Below are 25,909 nucleotides of genomic sequence, written 5' to 3'. Positions count from 1 at the left end.
AGCTCAGCACAGGTGGAATGTAAGACAATATCTGTAATCTGTACAGGGTGAAGAAGCAATCCCCAGAGACAACTGTGGGAAATGACAGAGAAAAATATCTCTGCTATCACTTAGTTCAGGGAAGTTGTAGGTATGGAAGAAAGGCTTACATAAATCAGAGACGATCTTTAAAACTACCTTAGCAAAAAGCTACACTGAATATGACACTATCTTATTTTCGTTAAGAATACATTCTGGAATCTGACACTATGAATAACACCACTGCACTAGAATTGGCAGCAACAAACTAAATTAAAAAATGGCCATTTGTGGTTTCTGATTTCTGAGCACAAAGAAAAGATTACTAATAGCGTACATTTTATCTACCTTTAGCTAAAACAGGCATAGTATCATAGAATGCCATTCTCAAAACCCCTAACCATTTGTAGAAAGTTAGATGGAATAAGAGTCTAAAGGCATTTAATTTAAAATTAGTATATCAATTTAGACCTCGCCTATCAGAAAGATTCCTCGAACTTGAGGCTTAACCTGACTATTATGAACTTGATAGTTGAGAAACCTGTATTTAACAAAATAGCAAAATAGCAGGAGTAAAGAACAAAGAAGAATGTGTGAAAGAATACCCTGGGATGAAAAAAAAAAAATAGTGCTGCTGTTGTGGTGCAGTGAGTTAAGGTGCCAGTGTTATTTCTTTATCCCATATTGGAACATGGATTTGAGTTCTAGCTGCTCCATTTCCAATCCAGCTCCCTGGTAATACACCTGGGAAAGCAGCAAAAGATTGCCCAAGTACATGGGTACCTGCCAAACACATGGAGATCTGGATGGAGTTCCAGGCTCCTAGCTTTGGCCTGGCCCAGCCCTAGCTGTTGCAGTCATTAGGGGAGTGAACCAGCAGATGGAAGACCTCTTTTCTCTGTGTGTCTCTATCTCTTTTTGTAATTCTGCCTTTCAAATAAATAAAAACATTTTTAAAAAGACTACACTGGGTCATAATAGCTCACATTTATTGTGCACTGAGTGTGTGCCAGCCATTGTACTGACTGCTTAATTTTCATCGCAACCTTATCAAGTAAGTTCTATTTCAAGCCCATTTACCAATTATAAAATTGAAGCACAAGACATGGGATATTTGTTTAAAGCTAGCCTCAGTTAATAAGTATGGAAAAATAAATTTGAATAAATGGCTTAGAATTGAGTTGAACTACTGGTGAACTCTCTATCAAGTCTAATATGATAATCAACCAAATTTTCTTTCTGAGAATGAAATATGAAATGAGTCAGCATATGAAACCACTAAGAAAAAAGAATTTTTGTCATTATAACAAAACAGAATACTTACCACTTACTTCAATATGTTATTAATACATAAAAGATCATCTGTCAACTCAATATTCAATGAGTGGTTTTCTTGGCTATCAGGGGCTTATCCTGCACAGACTCCTATTTTTTTTTTTTAACCTAAGAAGTAACTATAAAATTATTTTACAGTTTATCTGGTGGATCCATAGATAAAATACCGAATTGTCTATTCTATTCAGTTTTCTTAAAAAGATTATTTATTTATTTATTTACGAAGCAGAGTTATCCCATCCACTGGTTCACTCTCCAGTTGGCCACAACAGCCTGGGCTGGACCAGGTAGAAACCAGAAGCCAGCAGCCAGTTGCTTCATCATGGTGGTCCACATCAGTGACAGGGTTCCAAAGACTTGGGCCCTCTTCACTGCTTTCTCCAGCACATTAAGAGAGAACTGGATTGGAAGTGGAGCGGCTGGGACTTGAAGTGGTGATCATTTGGGATGCTGGTGTCACAAGTGGTGGCTTAATCCACTGAGCCACAGTGCTGGCCCCTAGATTTTAAAATATATTTCGGGCCCAGCACTGTGGCTTAGTGGGTAAAGCCACTGCCTGCAGTGCCAGCAGCCCATATGGGCGGAGATTCAAGACCTGGCTGCTCCACTTCTGATCCAGCTCTGCTATGGTCTGGGAAAACAGTATAAGATGGCCCAAGTTCTTGCACCCACGTGGGAGATCCGGAAGAAGCTCCTGGCTCCTGGTTTTGGATCAGCCCAGCTCCAGCCATTGCAACCATCTGAGGAGTGAACCAGCAGATAGAAGACCTCTCTCTCTCTCTCTCTTCCTCTCCTTCTCTCTGTGTAACTCTGACTTTCAAATAAAGATAAAATAAAATATATCTTCAAAATAGAATTAACACTTCTAAGAAGTAAAGTTTTCTCATTTCTATTATATTGTGAAACATATATATTTATGTCTATATATATGCAATAAAATTGAAGGAATCAGATATGTTAAGTTACTGGCTTTTTCACTTACTAAGCAATTTTTTTACTATTTTAATCATTCTTGATTATATTATAACACATCAGGAAAATCAGCAAAATACAAATTTCAAATAAGAAAATTTCAAATGATCTATTCATCTCAGAACCTAGAAACTGTTAATATCTATTTCTTTATAGTCTTTTTTCTGTAAATGTTTATTTTACATATAACGTTAATATTAATAACAATAGCAACATTTAATAAATGTTTACTACATTCCATGTCCTGTAATTTGTACTTTACATGTGCTAGTTCATTTAATCATCACCCTGAACCAATAAGGGATTTTCATCAATGATAATCAATTTATAACTGAGTAAATGAATGAATAATAGAACACTTTACACATACTAATTTTTTTTTGACAGGCAGAGTGGACAGTGAGAGAGAGAGACAGAGAGAAAGGTCTTCCTTTTGCCGTTGGTTCACCCTCCATTGGCCGCCACGGCTGGCACGCTGCGGCCGGCGCACTGCGCTGATCCAAAGGCGGGAGCCAGGTGCTTCTCCTGGTCTCCCATGGGGTGCAGGGCCCAAGCACTTGGGCCATCCTCCACTGCACTCCCTGGCCACAGCAGAGAGCTGGCCTGGAAGAGGGGCAACCGGGACAGAATCCGGCGCCCCGACCGGGACTAGAACCCGGTGTGCCAGTGCCGCAAGGTGGAGGATTAGCCTATTGAGCTGCGGCGCCGGCCCACATACTAAATTTTATTTAAAATTATTCATTAATTTTTCCCAATGATATTACCTACACTTTAAGGCACCATATTCTGTTGTATAGACTGTCATTTTAAAATTTATTTTAAATTTATAGTTTTATAATTCAAAAGACAGAGAGACAGTGAGAAGCAGAGACAGTGATGGTTCACTCTCCTATTGCCCACAATAGCTGGGGCTGGGTAAGGCCAAATTCAAGAGCCTAGAATTCAATAAGGGCATCTCAGTTAAGTGGCAGTACCCAAGTACTTGAACATCATCTGCTGCCTCCCCAGGTGTGCATCAGTAGGAGATCAGATGGGAGGTGGAGGAGCCAAGCCTGTATGGGATGCAGTCATTGCGAGGTATGACTTCACCACTGTGCTGAATGCCCATCCCTGATTATCATTTGTTTAAAGATTCCTTGAGGGAGTTACTTAAAATCATGTCGCTTAAAAAAGTTCAGGAAAGTGGACATTATTCTATTTTTCCATGAAATTTCTGGAGACCCCTCATATACATAAGCTAGATGTTTTCATCAAAATAACACCTAACTCACAAGGTTATAATTAAACAATATATGACAACAGATATGAAGTTCTGTTTGTTAGAATTTAGTAACTACTAGTTCCCTTTCTGCTTTAGCAAGAAAGAAGACAGCAATGGGGCTATACAATGACACCAAGTTCATATTTGTAAATATCAGTATATTTTCGAGATATTCAGCAAACAGAGCCAAATGTCAGCACTAATTTTGGAAACTAAAAATGGAAAGCAATAAATGATTCAGTTAATTTTCTAGTTTTATTTGAATGCATCAACTCTGCAACAAGTAGGTGATGGGTCATTATTTGGATAGTCAAACGTATTTAGCAAATATTTATCTAGTACAGGGTAGGCAGTAAATGGACCTTTGACTACATCCAGCTCACTGTCTCTTTTTGTATGATCCACACACTAAGAACATTTTTTTATATTTTTAAGTGTTTTAAAAGTAATAAGAATTATTTTATGGCTCATGAAAATTATATGATTCAAATTTCAATGTCCATAGTTTTATCGAAGACAGCTCTATTCATTTTTTACATATTACACCCAGCTGTTTTCACTCTGCAATGGCAAAGGTGATTTACTGAGGGAGGGAGACTTTTATAGCTCACAAACTCCAAACACTTACTATCTGATCATTTGCAAAAAAATTGCTAATCCCTTGTAAAAACAGTAAAATAACCTTCTTTAGAAATTCTGAAAGCATTTAATTTGCTAATGTTATGCTATTAAAACTCAAGAGAAGGAACTCTACAAGATAGAATCCCCTAAGTCTATTTGACCTTGGCACAACAACTCATAAAAATTCATGATTTGTATGAAACATCTGCAACACACAAATTCAGCTATTTCCTTTACTATATGAAATCAAACATGCCATTTTTTCCTTACAAGTCATAATATATGCTACTAACAAAACTATTTCTCCCATTAAACTAAGCATGACTCTATAATTCTATAAAACATGCTAATGGGCTCACTTATAAAAACACATGGATAGGGGCTGGTGCTGTGGCACAGCAGGTTAAAACCCTGGCCTGAAGTGCCAGCATCCCATATGAATGCCAGTTCTAGTCCCGGCTGCTTCTCTTCCGATCCAGCTCTTTGCTATGGCCTGGGAAAGCAGTAGAAGATGGCCCAAGTCCTTGGGCTCCTGCACCCACATGGGAGACCCGGAGGAAGCTCCTGGCTCCTGGCTTCAGATCAGCACAGCTCTGGCCATTGCGGCCAGTTGGGGAGTGAACCAGAGGAAAGGAAGACCTCTCTCTCTGTCTCTACATTTCTCTGTAACTCTGTCTTTCAAATAAATCTTAAAAAAAGAAAAAAAAAAATCATGGATAGGCATTTGGCACAGCAGTTGACAAGCCTCTTAAAATGATTGCATCCCATAGCAGAGTGTTGGGGCTTGAGTTTTGGGTCTACTCCTGACTGTAATTCCCTGCTAACGGACACATCCCGAGAAGCAGCAGGTGAAGGTTCAAGGGGTTGGGGCTCCACCACTCACAAGGGAGAAATGGATTGAGTTCCTGGCTTCCAAATTTGACCTGGCCTAGCTTTTGTATTCGAGGAGTAAACCAATGGAAAGTAGATTCTCTCTCTCTCTTTCTCTCTCTCTCTTAAATAAAATGAATAACAATTTCAAAATCCCAAAGTTTTAAAGAATGTGTGATGTATTAATATATGTTGAAACAATCTAGGAGACAGTTGCAAGTGTTCTTGAAGATTTAGAGTATTGTTCAATTTGTTTTTAGTAAGTTCTAAAACATGGGATGTCCCTGCTTGTTGATTTTTGATAGCTATGCTGATTGGTGCTGTGCAGAAGTTTAAGCTGCCACATGTGATGTCAGCCAGCATCCCACATCAGAGCGTCAGTCTGACAAGTACTGGCGGCTCTGCTTCCATTCCTGCTAACGTCCCTCATAGGACATCAGAACAAGGCCCCTGTAATCCATGTGGGAGACCAGAATGGAATTCCTGGCTCCTGGCTTTGGCCTGACCTGGCTGTTGCTGGTTTTCCTTTTTCTTTCTCTCGCCTCACCGCCCCTCCATTTCCCTCCCTTTCCTTCTAACTCCTTCTTCTCCCTGTCCATCTACACCCTGCTCTGTAATTCTTGCCTTTCAAATAAAAAAAAAAAAATCAACAAATCTTTTTTAAAATGCACACACACATACATACATAAAAAATAAAGTTTAACTAACTTCCCTGGCCGTGTACCAAGGCAGTGCATGCATGTTGGGGCTACCTTTACCTTTTCTAGACATTGTACCATAACACCACTTTTGTACTTTAATTTGTACCATTCCTTCAAATAAAGAAATTTGGTACCCAAAAAATAAAGTTTAAGTAAAATTAAAATTAATGAAGCTGGCAAATGATATTGATGCTCTGCTCCATAAAATTTTACCATAGCCAATTTTACCTAGTGTGTGGGAAATGTCCTCAGTGGTAATAGTTTTTGGTTCATAGCACTGCATTCCTAGGAAGAGATAAACACAGATCCTTCAACCATAAATAATACAGATTTTTTTAGGTCACTAAGAAAATTCAAATCACTATTTTGACAGATGAAAAATGAAACGACTTCTGTAAAAACTTTCCTCCAAATACAAGCTACTAACATTTTTCTTAAAATAGTTGGAACATAGGAATTCTTCAAAAGATTATTCTTTGAAAATTTAGGGTAGTCCAAAATTAATAAACACAGATTCCTGAAAACGCAAAGTTGTGTGTGTGCTTCATCCTCTGCTGATGCCAGTTTAATTTTCTAGGCAGTAATGGCATAAACCAGTCATGCAGGATAAGCAAGAGCCCAGACATTCCACAACTGCAGGGAAGCTGTGCTACATAATTCCCATAAACAGAGCAAAGGGAAGGGAATGTGTAAAGAATGTGCATTGGAGACCACTTGGGGTTAAGTAAACTAAGCTCTTAGCTCAGATTCCGGAAATTGATTATAATCCAAATGTAAATATTTAACATGTAGTATTAACCAGATGAAATGCTGAGAAAATATCTAATCTCATTGGAAATTCCAGCATTTACTACTCAGTGTTACCTGTGCCTGGCAAGTACCTTAAGTTGCCTTACTGATTTGTATGTTGTAGAGAAATATTTCGTAACAAAGCAAAAGGCCACTTATTAAAAGGACAGCTACCTAGCCTCAATAATTTATTTAATGACACTGTAGTTATTTCAATACTATTAGCATCAGTTTTCCTTTGGAGGACAAATCCATAAATGATTTTGCCTACTTAGTGATGATTTTATGTTTTTAGCTTGTCCCTCTAAATGTACTCTGAGATATGTTGCCATATTTGAATAGCACTAAAATATGTGAGAATTTAAATTTTCAAGTAATATAGCTGAAAATACCAGATAACTCCTTTATTCCCAATTTTTATTTATTGAACAAACTCTATATTTGAGTACAATAAAATGTGACTTTAAATGAGATGCTTCATATAAAATGATCTGCTCTTCAAATTGATCATGAACACATTACATAGAAGCAATAATAACTGGTAGAAATGATGGCATATTGGGGCCTATTAATACATTAAGGCAAAGGAAAAATACTGGAAAACATTATCAGTGAGAAAAAATAACAGTCATCTAATCAAAAGTAGTTCTTGTCCACTTTTCTCCTTGAGGTTTTGAACTCTTTAATATACTCTGAATTTCACTGCCTGTAACGCTTCTAGGTCTTTGTTTCATAAATTATCCCTTCTCAAACTGTTTATCTTTGATCTTTCCCTCTGGCCCTTTCCACTGTCTGTGCATTACTGTAATGGCTTGCATGTTACCATACATTCCTTTCCTTCACAAACTCAAAGGACAGTCCTAATCACTTCCTAGTGCACCTCTTTCCAGGAACTCTTCAACCCACCACAAAGTGACATTTGCTGCAGCTAACCCTCTATGACTGATTTCTTCTGTGGTTATCAGGAATCTCCTAACTGACTGGACCTGACCTTTTGTAATGGAATGCATGGTGACCTCTGCCTCCCGGTCTTGTAACGCTTAGTCTTGACCTCCATGAAGCTGTTCTTGTGCAATTCTTCTGTTACTTCTATCTTTACTTCTTAGCTTCTCCTGCCCAGTTGCCACGCGGACCTTCCTTCTTCCCTTTTTTAACAGAGGAAGTTGTCATACAGGGTAAGATTCACAAGGTGATAAATTCTTTGTAGTTCCATAAAAACAAAGAGCCAATTTCCTCACCACTGGAATAGACCTTGGGGCGTGCTGTAATGGATGGAAGATTACAAAAACCATGTCGTGGAAGTTCTGGAGCACAGGCTCAGGAAGCCTGTGGTCTGTTTCCTTTCTTTTAGGATGCTTTTCAGAGGCTACTGTTTGAGGAAAAGAGAGAGCGCCCTGGCCATTGAAGCTGATGTACCTGATGCAGCTCTCACCCAGCCAGTTGCTTATGAGACAGCCCAGGGGCAAGCAGCAGCAACAGACCTGCCAACCAGCAGAATCATCAACAAGAAGAAGTGTTGTTTCAGTCCCTAATTTGGGGGAATGTTCTATTATGCAAGTTACATCTGATACAGCTGGCATCCCCCAGGTTTCTGACTATGAGTCATTTCTTATCTCACTAAACACATTCTTTTGAGCAGCTGTGACAATATCCACAACACTGTCCATCAATTGTATGATGATGTATGCAAATATAACTTTTTTTGACCTTAAGCTCTACACTAGTTCCACTATTTCCAAATCCCTTTCTTTTATGTTTACATGGCATCTGAATTTGTATAACCCAAAGACAGCTCAAATTTGACCCATTAAAACTGACGTCTTCCTCTCATCTCATATCCCAAATTATTCCATTCTCCTGATTTCCCATCTACTGAATGTGATCACCATCCCTTATTCTGTCTCCCAAGCTTGAAAACTGTGTTTTCACACAACTGTTCTAAATATCCACCCTTCTGTTTAACTCTGTTATCATAGTAAGCTACTATATTATTATGAAATCTTGCACCTTCATATTTGTATCCCACAGTATTACCACACTGCCATTTTTTAAACTTCAAATCTAGTTTTGAACCTTCCTTGATTAAAGTCTTTAAATGATTCCCAAGTCCTTCATTTTAAATCGCTCCCCCTCTTTCCCTCCCACCCTCCCTGTCTCTCTCCTTCCCCCTCCATTCTTCTAGGATTCCTTCCATGATCTCACCCCTCCAACTCAGAAAGAAGTATTCTTAAATGCATACTTCACACCAGTCATTCCTAACTTCTTTTTCATCTATGACAGATCTAATAAGAAAACAACCTGCTGTCACATAAATCACCAATGTATCTGCTATGCTTATATTTTGATTCATGGTTTTTCTACAATCTGTTTCCTTGTTCTGAATCACCATTGCCCCCCACCCCATTCTCCACCTGACTCTTATTCTGCTTCATGTATTCTTTCCCTTAGGAAAATTCCCTGACGTTCTTAAATAATCCCCTCCACAACCTGGATGCAAATAGATGCCCGTTCTTGGTGCTTTTACAGAACCCAGAGTACGCCTAGTAACACTTTCTACCTTGTGTAATGCTTACTTTCTTCTTGGGTTTCTAGTTGGATCTGGGCTAGGAATTTTTTCCTCTGAAATTTAAAGGTAGGTATTAAAAATTTCCTTTTGGGAGGATGATAGGGAGGGGTTATGAGAGGTAAGTTGAATGAATTTCTCAGCCAGTAATCAAGATCAGGGGTCTGAAAATTATGGTCTGGTGGCTATAACTATCCCATCACCTGTACAGGCCCATTTCATTATATATTATCTATGACTGTTTTCTTACTACATTGACAGAGTTGTTGAGACAGTTCCATTGTGGTTGGGAAAATCTAATCTATGTGACCTGTTTTAAAATATTTATTTACTCATTTATTTGAAAGAGAGAGAGAGAGAGAGAGAGTCTTCTATCCACTGATATGCTCCCCAAATTGCTGCAGCATCCAGGACTAGACCATGCAGAAGCTAGAAGCCAGGAGCCAGGAACTCCATCCTTATGTCCCAGATGGATGGCAGGGGTCCAAGTACTTGAGCCATTTCCTGATGCTTTTTCAGGCACATGAGCAGGAAGCTGGATTGAAAGTAGAGTAGCTGGGACTCAAATTGTACTCTGATATGGGATGCTGGAGTTACAAGCAGCAGCATAACTCACTGTGTAACAATTCCAGCTCCTACTATTTGGCCTTTTACAAAAAATCATTGACCATTCCACTGTTAAATTTTTATTTATTTTCATTTTGTTTGAAAGACAGAGATACAGACACAGAGAAACTGAAACACAGAGACAGGCAGATAAATCTTCCATCTTCTGGTTCACTTGTCAAATACTCGCAGTAGCCAGGGCTGGACCAGGCCAAAGCCATGAGCCTGGAATGCCATTCGTGTCTCCCATGGGGGTGGCAGGGACCTAAGTACTCAAATCTTCTTTCCAGAGTGTGCATAGAAACAGTGAAACTGGGACATTCATTGCTAAATTTGACCTATAAAATTTATCTGATCCAAAAATTAGACTTATTTATTTCAGTAGTAAAACATTCTTTCAACTTCAGTATCTATGCAAGTATTCTGTGCAAGATTCTCTAGATTAAAAGTGACTGTGAAAATATCATGATTTTTATACAGAAGAAATTTACAATCTAGTGGAAGTGATGGCCATGTTTGAGAGAAATTTCAAAGTTTAGGAGTAAGTGATCCTTAAAAGGATAGCTGCTTTGTGAGGCCCAAATGGAATTAACACTGGATGAGTCAGCACGAAGGCTGTGAGTGGGAAACCAGTGTGTTTTGCCATCAAAGCGCCACTCCAGGTGCACTGTGCTCCCTATTAATCAGCCCCATATGGACGTCAGGAGGGGTGAGAGTAGGCTGGATAAAAGGCTGCTTTCACAGTCCTGTCTCAGGTGCAGTATAGCCAACCACCAGGTGTATGGAGGTGGAATATTTGAAAACATTGAAATGACACCTTAAAGTTGGCTCATTATCTTGTTCTCTCCCCCAAATTATCTTGCCATTCTTTTGGTTCTTTATGATGACAAGCATAGATTCCCAGTTATTAATAGCCAAAATTGCAATGACATTGATTCTTTTTTCTATCTATATATTATCCAGACCCATCGCATTTTTATTTCCTATGATTTCTGTCTTCATGGTGATTATATCTAGCCTCTCTCTGTATGTAAGAGACTCCTCTAACTCTCTCCCAGCTGCCCCAATCCTATTCCTTCTCTACTCTCTCCAATATTTTCTCTATATTTCTCTCTGGGTGATCTTTATGGTACACAATAATCAAGTCATTTTCTGGCTCACAGCTCTTTCATTGGCCCCTACCATAAAACAAAGAAGGTGGCAGTATGTGGTTGGCCTTCTACCAACTATAGTGATATTATCACATTAAACACTTTGCCTTTCTTCCTGTTTCTTCTTTCTTTAACGAAAGTGTTCTATCTTAAAATAGTCAAATCTTACCTCTCATTTAGGTTCCAACCCAGCTGCTGTTCTTGAAACCCACAGAGGGATACTACTCTCCCCTTATCTCTTAAATCGCACTTTATCCCTTAACTCTAGTCATGAGTCCAAGGCACTACTATCCTGCTAACCACCTCCCATGGATATTTAATAGGCATATGAAACTTAGTAAGGCCAAGGCAAAATCATTACTTTCCCCTAAAATCTAATCCTGTACGAATATCTCTGTGTCAGGAGTTGGTACCTCCACCCACAGCTGCTCCAACCAGAAACTTCAGAGACTTCCTTCATTATTCCTTTTCCTCCCCAACCATTACAAATCTCATAAGCTCTACTTCCTCTCTTTCCTCCTCTGCTATCATGATGCTAGTCATCAGCCTTTGTTTATACTATTGAAATGATTTCTCAACTGGATTATTTGCTTCCATTCTTTGTCCTAACAGTTACCTCCTCATACAGCAGCCAAGTTGATCTTCTGAAAAATGTAAATAAGGGACAAGCATTTATCATAGCAGCTAAGATGCCCACATTCCATATCAGAATGTGTGCATTCAATTCCTTGCTCTAATCTTGAATCCATTTTCCTGCTAATGGACACCATGGGAAGCAGCAGGTGATAGTTCAAGTACTTCGGTCCTTACCACCCACTTGGGAGACCTAGATTGAGTCCTGGGATCCAGGCTTCAGGCTGGCCTAACTCTAGCTATTGTAGGTATTTGGGGAGTGAACCTGCAGCTGCAAGAGACCTCTCTGTCTCTGTCTCTTTCTGTCTCACTCCTTTTCAAATGAATAAAAGTAGACAATTTAAAACCATAAATATGATAACTCTCCTGATTGATGCCTGTCAATGGATTTCCTTTACATTTAAATGCAATCAACGAGCATCTCAAGTCCACAAATACCCAAGTAACCATATCCCTATCTTGATCCTCAGGTACATTCTGTACTAATGGACTCCTTTTGCACTGCTTTCCTTCCGTTCTTCCACAAGTCCAAGCCCAATTCCACCTCAGTGACTTTACACTTTCTATCCCATCTGTCTTCTTTAAGAGCTTTACAAGCTCTGATTGCTTTTGTTCATTCAAATCTTTATTCAAAAGCCTCTTCTTTACAGACCACTATACAGGTTCAATTCAGCCTACTGATTTCTTTCTTTATAGCAAAAACTGTATCTGAAATTTGTAATTCACTGTCTAACACTATACCATATTCTTAATGAGAGTACAAACTTTGACTCTCATTCTTACTACTTTATCTCTAGCACCAGGAATAGCATGTGGCATACATTACACAGTAAATAAGTATTTATGTTTGGATATGTGGATTTTTATTAGAACTCTTTAAAATGTCTTTTGATGTTAATTATTTATCTATGTCTTCTGGGTATGTTGGTCAGCAAGATCCATAAAAATACGATCCATATCTGATGTTAATCCTTCATAATGTTCAAAAATTTAATATTTGGGGATGTTTCTTAAATCATCAAGCAACCATCACTTTGAATTAAAATGTGGACAAGCTAATGAATGTCTTTTCTTTAAATCTTTTTAAAGTATTTATGTTACTTGAAAGGCAGAGAGACAGCGAAAGGGAAAGACAGAAAGACTGAGAGAAATCTCCCATCTACTGATTCTTTCCCTAAATACCTTCAGCAGGAGGTGCTGGACTGGGTCATAACCGGAAGTAGGGCCCTCAATGTATGTCTCCCACATGGGTGGTGGGGACCCACCTGCTGTGTCCCAGGTTGTACGTTAGCCAGGGGCTGAAAGCACAAGTGGGGCTCAGACTTGAACTCAGGCACTCTGAAATGACATGCAGGTGACCCAAGTGGCGTGCACTTCTTGACGGAATTCCTGTTGCACATTTTCCTTTTAAATGCTGAAATAAATTTAAAAATCAGTACTATGTAAAGTGGCGCATGCAGAGCATGTAAGGCATTACATTGCATACCATTTCACTTAATCCTCTAAATTGCGATTATAATAATTTCTTCTGATTAAAAGTAGAAACACTAAAAGTGATGAATATTTTAAGAAAAGTAAACTTTTCATAACTCATGACTATTGTTAATAATTATAGGAAAAAGAATCCTTGAGTTTAACTACTACAGTAGACCAGACAGTCAAGAAACAAAGGCAAATATTTTGTGGTCTACTGCTATAAGTTGCCTGGCTTCCTGCACTACTCATAAAGATGAAGCCTCAAAGGTCCACTATAGGGGTCAGTACTGTGGTGTAGCTGGTAAGGCCACTACCTGAAGTTCTGCCATCCCAAACAGGCACCGGTTTGAGTCCTGGCTGTTCCGCTTCTGATACAGCTCTCTCTTACGGCCTGGGAAAGCAGTAAAGGATGGTCCAAGTGTTTGGACCCCTGCACCCACATGGGAGTCCTGGAAGAAGCTCCAGGCTCCTGGCTTTGGATTAGCCCAGCTCCAGCCATTGCAGCTATTTGGGGGAGTGAACTACTAGATGAAAGACCTCTCACTCTGTGTCTCTACCTCTCTAACTCTGCCTTTCAAATAAATAAATAAATCTTTTTGTAAAAAAAAAGTCCATTATAGCATCTTAAATGCCTTTTCTAATTGTGATAAGCTCATTCATATGAGAATGTAATTGTTTTATGTCTACCCATGGAAATATCCATGGTTTTTCAATAGCATCTCTAAGAGCTGACAAGCAAATGTGAACCCTTCTGCACAGAAATAAAAATAAGTACCCTCAGACTCTGCTGTGGGACACTGTGGTCTCCTAAGAATAACATTCTTCCACTAGATGCTTTGTTCCCTTAGCTAGCAATCACTACAGAGAATTTCAGTGGGATTGCAAGTGATCAGAGTAAATAAGGAGCATTAGGTAACTAAGGTATTTGAAGTGGTTATGAAATATGCTAGTCACTGACTGAGAACAAGCATACACTGTGGGGCACATCATTAGGCCACAGACAAAAATCTTCTATCAATGAGACACCATAATTAGTGAGCAGGAAAATTTGCCCAAGTTGGGCCACTATCTGCATGAATGGAATTAAAATTTAAAAGACTTATAAAGAGGTAGAATAATTCAACTCCGTAATCCAATAAACTGACCAAGTTAACATGATTATTAGAATGAATGGTAGTCAGCTAGAGCTGAGTTTGAGTCTGACACATGTAAATACATCCATAAAATTTTTCAAAATGTTTCCATTATAACTTCAGTTGTAAGTATTGCTTTCTACCAGTCCAACCAGGATTATGGATTCTTGCCAAACTGACGATAGTGCTGCCTGCTTTTGGACCCCTCTCTTTTGATTATCCTGAGTCAGTCCTTGCTTTGTGTGATTCAGCCCCCTCCTACATCTTTTTGTACATCTTATTGTGTTCCCTTCTCTTGTCCAAGCCTGTCACAGGTGGGAGTTTAATAAGTGCTACCTAATTATGATGATGGTCTTTTTATTTTCCTTTACCTCCGTTTACTCCTCTCTTACTTAGTCAGTCATCACAATTTATTGAGCAGCTACTCTAGAGAAATAACCTTCCACAACTCCCATAGATTATACTCTCATTTTCTAAATTGTATTATAAGTATTATGATTTTATTTACCCTGTCAAATACAGTTTCCCATGGAAGAGTGGATTTTTGTTTAAGTTCATGCATGAGTTATTTAACTATAATGCTGTTTTCTCCAATTAGGAGTTTAATCTCTAAAGAATGGGGTTGTGTCTTTGCATGCCTGGCACAGTAAAAATACCAAGTTTATCAGTCCTAAAGAGAGATAATTAAAATGCAGCTACATGTAACATGCATCTGTACAGCTAGACTTAGAATTTGGTTTAGCAAATACTAAACATTCAACAACTATTGATATTGTCATTTGTAAACTAATCATATCATTTTATAAATGGAAATTACCAAGATGCCATCTTTCTTTGTTGAGGTTATATGACAATGCATAATGTTTTAGGTGAAATAAGATTACAAAATGCTCCTGTTTGCAATTTCGTCTTTTAAGTTAACTTGAAGAGATAAATAAGCAGCATGATAAAATTAAATTCTACTCTGAAGAAAATATTTGAGAATCATAGAAGCTTAAAATCGAATGGAATTCTAGACATCTAATTCAAGCTCTCATTTTATAACAAAAAATAAAATTAAAATATTTTAATTATGTGTCCTTTTTATCAAAATATAAAAAGGCACATAAGGAAACATCCCTTAATTACACTGTGCTATGTACTGAAAAATCATTAATGGCTCAAAGAGGGTAGCAAAATCCATATATTTCTTTTTTTTTTTTTTATTAAACTTTTATTTAATGAATATAAATTTCCAAAGTATAGCTTATGGGTTACAATGGCTTCCCCCCTCCCATAACTTCCCTCCCGCCCGCAACCCTCCCCCCTCCCGCTCCCTTTCCCCTTCCATTCGTGTAAAGATTCATTTTCAATTCTTTTTGTACACAGAAGATCAGTTTAGTATATATTAGGTAAAGATTTCAACATTTTGCCCATATAGCAACATCAAGTGAAAAAACTACCATTGGATTACTAATTATAGCATAAAATAGCAATGTACAGCACATTAAAGACAGAGATCCTACATAATTTTTTTTTTCAAAATAATTAATTTTCTATGTCTTTTCCATTTTAACACCAGGTTGTTGTTTTTTTTTTTTTTTTCATTTCCAATTCTCTTTATACACAGAAGATCACTTCAGTATATAATTAGCAAAGACCTCATCAGTCTGCGCCCACACAGAAACGCAAAGTATAAAAATACTGTTTCAGTACCAGTCGTAGCATCACTTGGCTTTAGACGACACATTGGGGACAGATCCCGCATGGGGTGTAAGTACACAGTGACTCCTGTTGCTGACTTAACAATTTGACACTCCTGTTCATGGCGTCAGTAATCTCCCTGGGCTCCAGTCATGAGTTGCAAGGGCTATGGAAGCCTTTAGGGTTCGCTGACTTTGATCTTATTCCGATAGGGTCATAGTCAAAGTGGATGTTCTCTCCTCCCTTCGGAGAAGGGTACCTCCTTCTTTGATGGCCCCGTTCTTTCCATATATTTCATCAAGAGTTAAGTATAATTTTGTGCAACATGTAGATTCTTTTGTAGCTATGTTTAATAATTCATAATATATCTCTTTATACATAGGGTGAGAATGAGATCATTGGTAATCCAGAAATTCTAGTGAATGAAGGTTAGGATTTCAATGCCCCCAAATTCCACCATAATTAGGTACTAAAAACTTGGGTATAATTTATAACATCTTGAATTCAACAGACCTGAGCAGTGAGTGAATATTTATTTCTTAGGATTGTGACAAATCTTTTATATATAACTGATTCAACCCAAACACTTGATGGTTTAGGATCAACTCTATTTTAAAGGTGAGAAAGTTAAGTCTTCAATAGACCATCAGATTAATGGCTTGCAGAATGGAGATGAATTCTCTTTGCCACTTATTATTCACGTTCTATGTCTTACTTGTCTCATATGTGAAATAGAGAAAATAACAGTTCCTTCTTCACAGCATTCTTTTTACTATTACATTAGTTGATTCGTGTTAATCACTTAAAGACTGCTAGGCAAAAGGAGGGCCATAAGAAGTGGGAGCAGTGGTGTATTGACACTGACATTAGTGATGCCTAAGCATCAGTTCTCCCTCAGTTGCATGTCACTTCCCAAAGTCCCAGAATGACTTCAGCAATTTTTCTTTAATTCATATTTGCATAATCTTCTACTTAAAGAGCATTCCCTTCCCCAATACTGTAAAGTGCAGATTTGCCCTTGTATATTATCATTGCAGTAAAGTCTATAAATATTTTCCCTGGGACACACAACTGGTAATATCACAGCTGAGATATGTGCTATGTCTAGACAGTAAGAACTCTTTTTATTTTTAATTTACTTTCACTGTACTTGAATAGAAGATTTTCCACCTGCTGCTTTCCTCCCCAGTTTCTGGCAGCTGCAGGGCTGGGCCAGACTGAAGCCAGGAGCCCAGAACTCAATCTGACACTTTTATGTGGGTGGCAGGGGCCCAAGTACTTGAGTCATCATGTCCTGCCTCTCAGAGTGCACATTAGCAAGAAGGTGGAACAGAAGCAGAAAAGGAGGGATTCGAACCAGGCCTTCAGGTATGGGGTGCGGGTGTCCCAAGGGGGGGGGGGGGCTTAACAGCTGCGAAAAATGCCTGCCCCTAGGGAGCCGGAAATCTTAAGCAAAATATTTTTCTGGCTATTTTGAGCACTTAGCTTTTGTCTTATAAACTCCAATTATCTGACACAAAGGGCATACATCCTCCTTTCATATGAGAAAACAAATATTTCTCTCTTAACTCAAAAGAAGGGGGAAATGCTCCATATTCAGCCATGGGGTCTATGGTAGCCAGCCCCAGTGAACAGTCAAATCTCACTCATGCACATACATGATTGCATTTCAGGTCTTTTAGGGGAGGTAAGAACATTGCTGGAGAATGAGTAACGCTGCCTGTTTGTGAGATGCGGCCCTTTACCACCAGAAAACAAGATGAGTCTGACCAAGGGTGATGACAGCTCAGCCTTGGACCTACAGATTCATTTTTTTAAGTTACCACACACCCATCCAATAAAAAGGTACTGATCCACTACTCCAATCCAGGTAATACATAGGGATCAGCTATGTTTTGACAGTGTGTTCAATTTCTTTATCCTATCAACAAACATTCATTGAACCCCTACTCATTGATTATTTAGAAAGGAATTGTACAGATAAGTTCTCTGTTTTCACCAGGCTCATATTCCATGAGACATGTTTATAGGAATCTTAAATCACTTTATAAAAACAGAGGGCATTACAGCCTCCAGATATAAACCTTTGAGGGTAATTCTTCTTTGTAAGCCCACTTATATCCATTGATCTTTCTTACTCTTGAAGTATCTTGTTTAAGGCAAAGCATCTTTCCAAGGCTCTATTGCTTTCATACAAATAAGTTACTTTGTACTTGGGTGATCATTTATGTTAGTAATTATTTTCACCTTTATCCAACAAATGTGCAAACTTTCTCTGAAAGGTGTAGTATTACAACAGGCCATATAGGAATAGAAACAATATATTTTAAAAAGTTGTAAATCATTAACTTTAAGGAAATTAAAGTTGTGTTTTTCCCGTGCTGTGCTTGGATGTCTAAAAATTCCTTAAGCAAACAGACATCAAAGAACATTAGTACACACAAGAATGCTGAACTTCTATATATGTGGTACAAATACCATGAGGCCTCATTTTAGAAAAGTAATCTGTCAGGGTTTCCTTGTTAAAAACTGGAATTTTTATACACTTGGAGGAAATAAACACATACCCTACCTTCAACTTTCTTCCAATTTCAGATCTAAGATAAAAAGAGTAAGGCTACATTTTTGTGTCCATAGAATTATTTAGTACTATAATCTGATCTTCTGAAAGTACATACCAATTAAGTAACATAAAAATTTACTGAGTTATACAGTCTGGCAATAAAATATCATCTAAATAAAACTGTTAACCAGCTTCAAACTTTTAAAAATGTTTTTCAAAAGAATTTATTTTAAGAACTATTCACCTTGTGTTATACATTGGGTTTAACATCCATAATATCTTATTAGATTCAAGCAGATTTAAGATGACTTAGTTTTGTTTTGTTTTGTTTTGTTTTTGAGTAATAATGCAAACTTTTTCCTAGAGCTCAATTTCGGCCAGTGCTTTCTGTGATATTTTTGCCAGGGATAAAGTATTCCAGTCATTGTTCCCAGCGGGCTGTATTCTGTCAACTAAACTGCTTCTGTTACTGGGTATCATTAGGGGAAATCACTTTCAAGAGCTCCTGAGAACTATGAAGATTTACATACTCAAATATCTAGCATTTCTCAATGCAATTTCAGGAGCATCTTAAATCTTTATTTGAGGAGTATACAACACATTATGCAATAATTTCCCACTTGCAGAACTGATAAATCACCATTCTTCTAATTATAGAGAAGAGATATTCTTGACAGCAACTTTTATCCTAACCACAAAACTTAATTCTTCCTTTTGAAGTAGCAGCCATTGCATGATTTATTGACAGCAGTAATATAACACGTCTGATTTTTCAAAAATGGCCACATATGTTATAATTCATCCAAAAGCAAATTTAATGCAAATTTTGTATATTAATTATAAAATAATAGACTATAATGCTTACTTTTAATATATCCCTTGCTATCCATCACAAGTATATTTTTGAGACCTCTGATTTTAGGTTGATATGATGAGACTATCTCTGTACCCTGTGATGGGGATTGCACATATATATGTAATTACATGTATATTCATGTATAATGTAATGTATATATATTACATATATATATATGAAAAACCTGGAGATGATGAAGAGAGGTATAAAGTAGTACCTGAAAATAATTATAGAGGCCTTTTTAACTGGATTAGATATTTTATGTTCATCAATTTCCTTCCACCTTACACATCACCATCATGAACAATCTGTATTTTTTATTTCTGACAAATATATGGGATACTACTTCCCTACAATAACTTCTGCTTCTAGCAAGGTTTTGTGAAATTTCAATTGATTCTATATCCCCAATTTTATTAATTAAAACCCTAAGGAATCATTTTTCATAACCAAGTGTTCCATAAAGCTTTATACTAATATTCCAGTTTAAAACAACTATTACCTTGAAAATACAATTTAATATAAAGATAATTATTGTCACAAATCGAATCCATGTGAATACTTAAATAGGTTAACAATCTAAATCCAATTAGTAGATGTCTATATGACTATCTAATAGATCAGTACTTCATTATTTACTTCTTTGGCTTTTAAGTAAGAAACAATGGCTGCTAATGACATTTACAACCTTGAAAGGTTTGTCAAAAAAGTATCTGGACTCTGCACATGTTTATTCTTCATTCTGGAGAAAAGAGTGATCAATGAGACGTGCATCAGTCTTTGAGATTCATTCATGGAATATTCAGTTATCCTAGAACCGAAGTAAATAGTACATCACCTAAGAGCAAAAGATCCACAGCAATCTGTACTTTCACAGTTACAGGTTACTGCAATTAGAAAAACTTTTTAAATTAATTCCAACTACAAACATAAACAACTTTTAGATTGACACTATGTCTTTAATTTATATAAAAGTTTGAAATAAAAATCCTAAAGCATTTGTATGGCTAAATATAATGGCTTTGTGACCAGGTATTAGTCTCAAATTTTGTTTATTTCCTAGTTTTTCTTCTTAAAATACAAAAATTTATAGTACAGTAGGATTCATTTGGTGTCAATAGCCATATAATTATTCGACTATCTCCATAAGTATTGGATCATATCAAATACCAACCAATCCCATATAAAATACTCACAATTATATACCAGATGACATCACATGAGGAATAGAGAATAAAATAACTACTGTGTTTCTAGTATGAATAAAATTGTAATTTTAGTTCACAAAATTAAATAAACAACTGTATTGCAGGCCCAGCACATGCCAGGCACTGTGCTGAGCATGGAAAGATAATAGTGTTTGACCAGATATGGCCTCTCCCTCTCCAAGCTTTATAGCTTGTGTTTTCTCCAAGTTTCTATGCCTCCTATTTTGAAGCATCATTTGCATCCTGTTTGTCTCTAAAACTCTCAAATATACATTTGCTCTGTGAACAATGAGAGAACTATCTCATGAAGTTCAGTTTTGGATGAATAAATATCACTCTAAGAGTAAACAAGAATGAAAAAAGCAGACATATGTAAACATGCAAAGAAATTTACTAGAAAACCTTTCTCAAAATTTTATGATCTCAACTTGCTAACACTCCTTTTAGCAATTCATCGACTTCCTGAATATAACCATGCAATTAGACCTAAGTAGTTCTGCCATTGTTTAAGTTACCTATCATAAGGTCTACCAATATATTACTCAGATCCTTTCTTTACCTTCCACAAGGAATATTGAAGAATTCATTGGCTCTTATCAAATGACTTTCTTAATTTCAATCACATTTTCTATAAAAGGATAGATCACTAGTCAGTTTAAGGGAAGATATCTGGTTTCTGTACGTTGAAGTAGGATTATTCAAATCATTATGGAACCTAGTAGACAAAATGGTAAACTAAATCATATAACTAATTTTCACTTGTAGTTTCACCAGTGAGATGGTAGAAAAACAAAAGGCTTCATAGATAGCAATTCAAAATGACTCCCAACAATACACTACTTCTATTTCAATAGACTGTAACTTACTCACTACCTAACTTATGGTACTCATTTTTTTCTCTTATTCAACCACTGCTATGGTTTAATTTTTTTCTTAAGGATTAAAAAAATATAAATCTGTAAAGGGAAGCACTCAATTAAAATGGCTTAAGCACTTTCTCAACTGTTTATATCTTTGCCAAAGCACCTGCATTATTGATAAGACATCACCTTGGGAAGCACTAATCCATTTTTCAGAGTAAATGGGAATGCTATGAAACTCTATTTTTAATTATTCTTTCAACTCCTTCATAATTTTCCACAGAAAATTTCATATTAAAAATGTTTGCAGACTCACCTCCTTGAATGAAAGTTAGCTTTCTGGATAGAGTAGATGGTGCAGTGGCAAAACTAAAGAAAGTGGGAAATGTACTTCCCCAAGTGAAACTCACAGGGGATTGCAAAGTTTTATTGGGCTGTATCTGGCATATTGATGACAAATTCTTCTATTGGAACAAAAATCCCCAAATAGCTTCCACTACAAGGTAGTATGCCAGAAACACATTTGTTTTATAAAATCATGTACTTTTCCAAAATACAAATGCCAACATAATGCTACCAAAATAGTACTACAGAACAGCACTGAAAATACAGTCAGGATTTTTTGTTGCTGGGGGACTCTTCCAGAAAAATACACATTTAAAACAAAAACATCAGACAATGTTTTCACATACCCAAATTACTTTAACATACATAGTGTGACTAACATTTATAAATATCTATTTGTGATATCAAATCAAGTTACTAGGAAATAAAATAAAGTTTTACAGTGTTTATCATGGCTGTTTTTTCATAGAAACTTAATCAACTAACTCATGAATGCATATGGCGTGAATGAAGTACAATTTTTGAAGTAGACATTTGTGCACACACTAAGGTATGGAAATTTAAAGTTGTATCATTCTATATTGTCATGCCAACACTTTAAAATAATTATATCATTTCCTACCATGTAATTGTATCCTTTTAAATTTACACTAAGCAAATTATGACAAGTACAAACAGGTAAGATTGAGAGAAGAGCAATGGAAAAGCCCCTGTATCAAAACAAACACATTCAAAAAAATAAACCCCGTGCCTAAAATTACCCTCACATTTTTTTTGGCATAAAAATGTAACACTTGAAGTGTAAATGAAATATTTAATGGAACTAAGACACACACATAGGCTGAAGAAAATCTGTGTGTGTGTGTGTGTGTGTTAGAGAAAGAGAGAGAGAGAGGTAAGTATATTTATTTGTCTTATAAACCTTGCAGACTTGACATATCAAACCCAACCAAAGTGAACTAGCAGTAATGAGAATTAAGGAGGACAGCTGTTGGAATTCTCCTTTAGTGCCTAAAACTACCGTCGAAAGAATCAGTTCACATAAAGTTTCTCTGCAGAGTATTTTCACTTGGGAACTTTCCACCTCCCAGTCTCAGGGGAACCACTGTTTCCAGATTCTATCAGTATCTGTGTTTCTTTATTCCAATGAGTGCTTCTCAATTCCAGTTACATCTTTATCAAAGTGTCAAACCTTTCTACTGCATTCTAAAGTCCTGTTTGAAGCAACATGAAGCCTGTCATCCTATTTCCCTCAGATGCCCAGAGCAGCAAAAAGAGAAATCACTGGCCATGCTACTTATGGAAACAGGACTAGCCAAAGGTGGGGTGGAGGGCAAGAGTTGAAAACAATCATTCTTTATTGTCTTCTGTCCGATGCCACCATCAACACTGGGACAGTGTCATACTGGACCTAATGCCCCTAGGATTTTGTCCCTCAAAAGACCGAAGTAAACACACACACACACACACACACACACTCGACTTTACCTGTTTTTATGCCGAGTCTTTAGCAAGTTTTTTCCAAAGGGAGCCATGGTCTACCAGGCGAGCCAGCAACAGGTACAAAATCTCCAAGTGACCAGTGGTGTGGGAGCCGGGTTTTTCTGGATTTCTGGGGCGAAGGAAGAAGGACTGGAGCTTCCTCTTCACCTCCTCAGATGTTCAGGGGTTTCAGCTCATTAGCAGCCGGCTGAGAGAGTTGCTGGAAGTTGTGCAACTGCTGCTTAACTTTGAACTGCGGGATTGTTGTGGCTGCTGCACCTTTGGAGACCTGCCCAGCTTCAGCCTCCAAGAAGGCGTTTGGAAGCAGGAAAAGAAAAAAAAAAGAGAGAGAGAGAGGAAGGGAGGGGGACTCTATTGTGTTGAGTTATTTGCAGACTAGCTAAACTTTAAGAACTGCCAACCCCACAGGCATGGTAATACCCATGGAATGAGAATTTCACTCAATTTGGAAACACCCCCCTCTTCCCCCGCTTTCCACACCCAACCACACAAGGTGAACTCAACACACATAAAAGGATTGAAAAGAAATACCCCTCAACCTCCCAGCCAGCTCCAGTCTGGGAAAAGTAATCTGATCGTGGCAAAGCATGAGTGAGGGCCAAGAACACTTTGCCTTATCGACTCCACACAAAAATCCCCTGCCTTGGGTGCCCGAGCTTTCCAACTGTTTTTTTTTTTTGGGGGGGGGGGGGAGCTGCAGCTCAGAGAACACTGGAGATTGGAAGCCCTGAGCTCAGGACTCTAAGAATGGCCTTCCACTCCCCTCCTCCACACTTCCAGGTTCATCTTCCAGAAGTGGAGGGGGCCAGAGGGCTCCGCGGCTGATGGATCACAGCAGCCGGCGCCAAGGCCAGCGCGGGTTTGTGCCTGACTCTCTCCCGGCCAGGACACCCCGACCCCTGCCTCCTCTGCTCCCTACAGGGCCCGGACGCTCCCCCACCCCCACCACCCGAGTGATTTGTTCCCGCCCCTCAGCTAGAAGAGCAAGGCAGGAGGCACCTGGAGGAGTCAAGTGTGGGAATCAAGTGTGCGTTGGGGTCGAGGGGTGGGCGGGCTTCCCTGGAGGGCTCCGGGTGGAGGCGGCCCCGCGGGAAGCCCAGTCCAGGGCTGGAGGGTCAGGGACTTTTCCCAGGGCGCTGTTTCCTCTCAGGCATCCCCACCCCGTACCCCGCTGGGCTTCTAGTGTGGTGCTCCTGCTGCGGTGGATGAGGAGGGGGCGGGCTGGCGGGGCGCTGGGCTTTGGCACAGAACGTGAGGCTCAGGCTCTGCTTGGGAGCAGCCCGCAAGTGTGACCTCGCAAGTGTGTGCGCGCACTTAACGAACTGTTGTATCCGGGACGACTGCACTCAGAAGAATCATGTTCCTCTGTGTTTACTGTAGCCCTTCTCTATCCCTCCTCTGGGTGTTTTATATATTATTTTATGATGGATGTAAAGTCTGTCATTTGTGTCTTGATAATTTTATAAATCATATATCATATCTCCATTTATTCTCCCAAATCTTTTTAAGTTAAAAACCTTTTTATAATTCTGGAAGACAGCATAATTGGATGTGAGAGGGAGTGGGAGATGGGATGGTTGCGGGCGGGAGGGAGGTTATAGGGGGGAAAAGCCGCTATAATCCAAAAGTTGTACTTTGGAAATTTATATTTATTAAATCAAAGTTGAAAAAAAAATACATAGCCTAAAATGGATTTGTTGTCAGTGGTAACAGAAAAATCTTTAAAACAGTAAAGTTAGTAATAGCATGTTTCATATTTATAAACATATATATAAAACTGTAAGAGTACACATATATGCTTTATGTATTATATTTACAATATATGTACTTTAAGTGCAACATGAATTAACTAAACTTGGAATATTTATGTTAGAATTCTTGATTTTATTTTGCTAGCATATCACCAAAAAATAAGATTTAAAGTATTATGGAAGTTTTCTCAGTTACTCTAACCTGTTCACTATAATCCCTTAAAGCTACGCTACTTACTTACTACAATGATCGAAATCAGTTTGTGAAAATTTTACATTTACAAATATCTCTGTTTCCCATAGTTTTGATTTTCTTAATAATACTAGATATTTTTGTGTACTGCATTTTTCCGTAGAAGAGTTTAATGGAAAAAGAGGAAGCAATATTATGTCTTTTTTACTAGCATAATCTTATGTTGAGTTTCAAGTTATCACAAATGAGTTTCATTTAGGATGTTATTACTCATATAAAATAACCTATTAATAGTTTTCATGTCAAGGTCTCTGATGTATAAGAATTAAATACAAAGAGGTTTGTCCACATTAAACATGTGCAGTTTTTATTTGTCAATTATACCTCAATAAAGTTGGAGAAAGACACAAATAGTTTAATGTTCCTCAGATATTGAAAATTGAAAGGAATAAAAAATGTGGGTGCTAAAACCTAAATGAAAATAATCAAAAGAACATATTTAAAAGACAATCATAAAACTGTGTTTAAAAAGTCACCATCTCTAGTAACCAAGTGCTGTAAGGTGAAACTGAAAGGAGATTCTCTTTTGCATCTACAAATCGGCTGAATTTTAAGATGATGATGTTAAACTCTGACAGTATCATGGCCACAGTATATTACTCTACCTGAGCAATACTCACTGACACGTGATCTTTAAGAACTGTGTCTGAGTATGTTCAGCAATAGCCTCCAAAATATTCAAACGCTTTTTGAAGTTTTTTCTCACAAGAATATTTCTAAGGAAATACCCAGCTTCATAAAAAGGCTTATGCTTTATG

At 37.8% G+C, this 25,909-nt stretch overlaps 1 protein-coding gene across 2 annotated transcripts in view; it reads right to left on the bottom strand.

The window, feature by feature from the left end:
• The window catches only part of RASSF9 (Ras association domain family member 9), a 34,220-nt gene extending 10,739 nt beyond the window's left edge, over positions 1-23,481 (bottom strand). The window contains exon 1 of one of the 2 annotated variants that reach the window (XM_062202040.1): positions 23,133-23,481. Coding sequence is in view for 1 of the 2 variants with exons in the window: in XM_062202039.1 (XP_062058023.1) it covers positions 23,133-23,179 (47 nt within the window). In the remaining variant the exon portion in view is untranslated. The remainder of the gene's footprint in view (positions 1-23,132) is intronic. The other variant, XM_062202039.1, reaches the window with a different exon arrangement.
• Between the last annotated feature and the right edge of the window lie 2,428 nt (positions 23,482-25,909).

This window comes from Lepus europaeus, chromosome 10 (genome assembly GCF_033115175.1).
Source record: "Lepus europaeus isolate LE1 chromosome 10, mLepTim1.pri, whole genome shotgun sequence".
NCBI lineage: Eukaryota > Metazoa > Chordata > Mammalia > Lagomorpha > Leporidae > Lepus > Lepus europaeus.
This window is presented reverse-complemented; position numbering and strand designations above follow the sequence as displayed.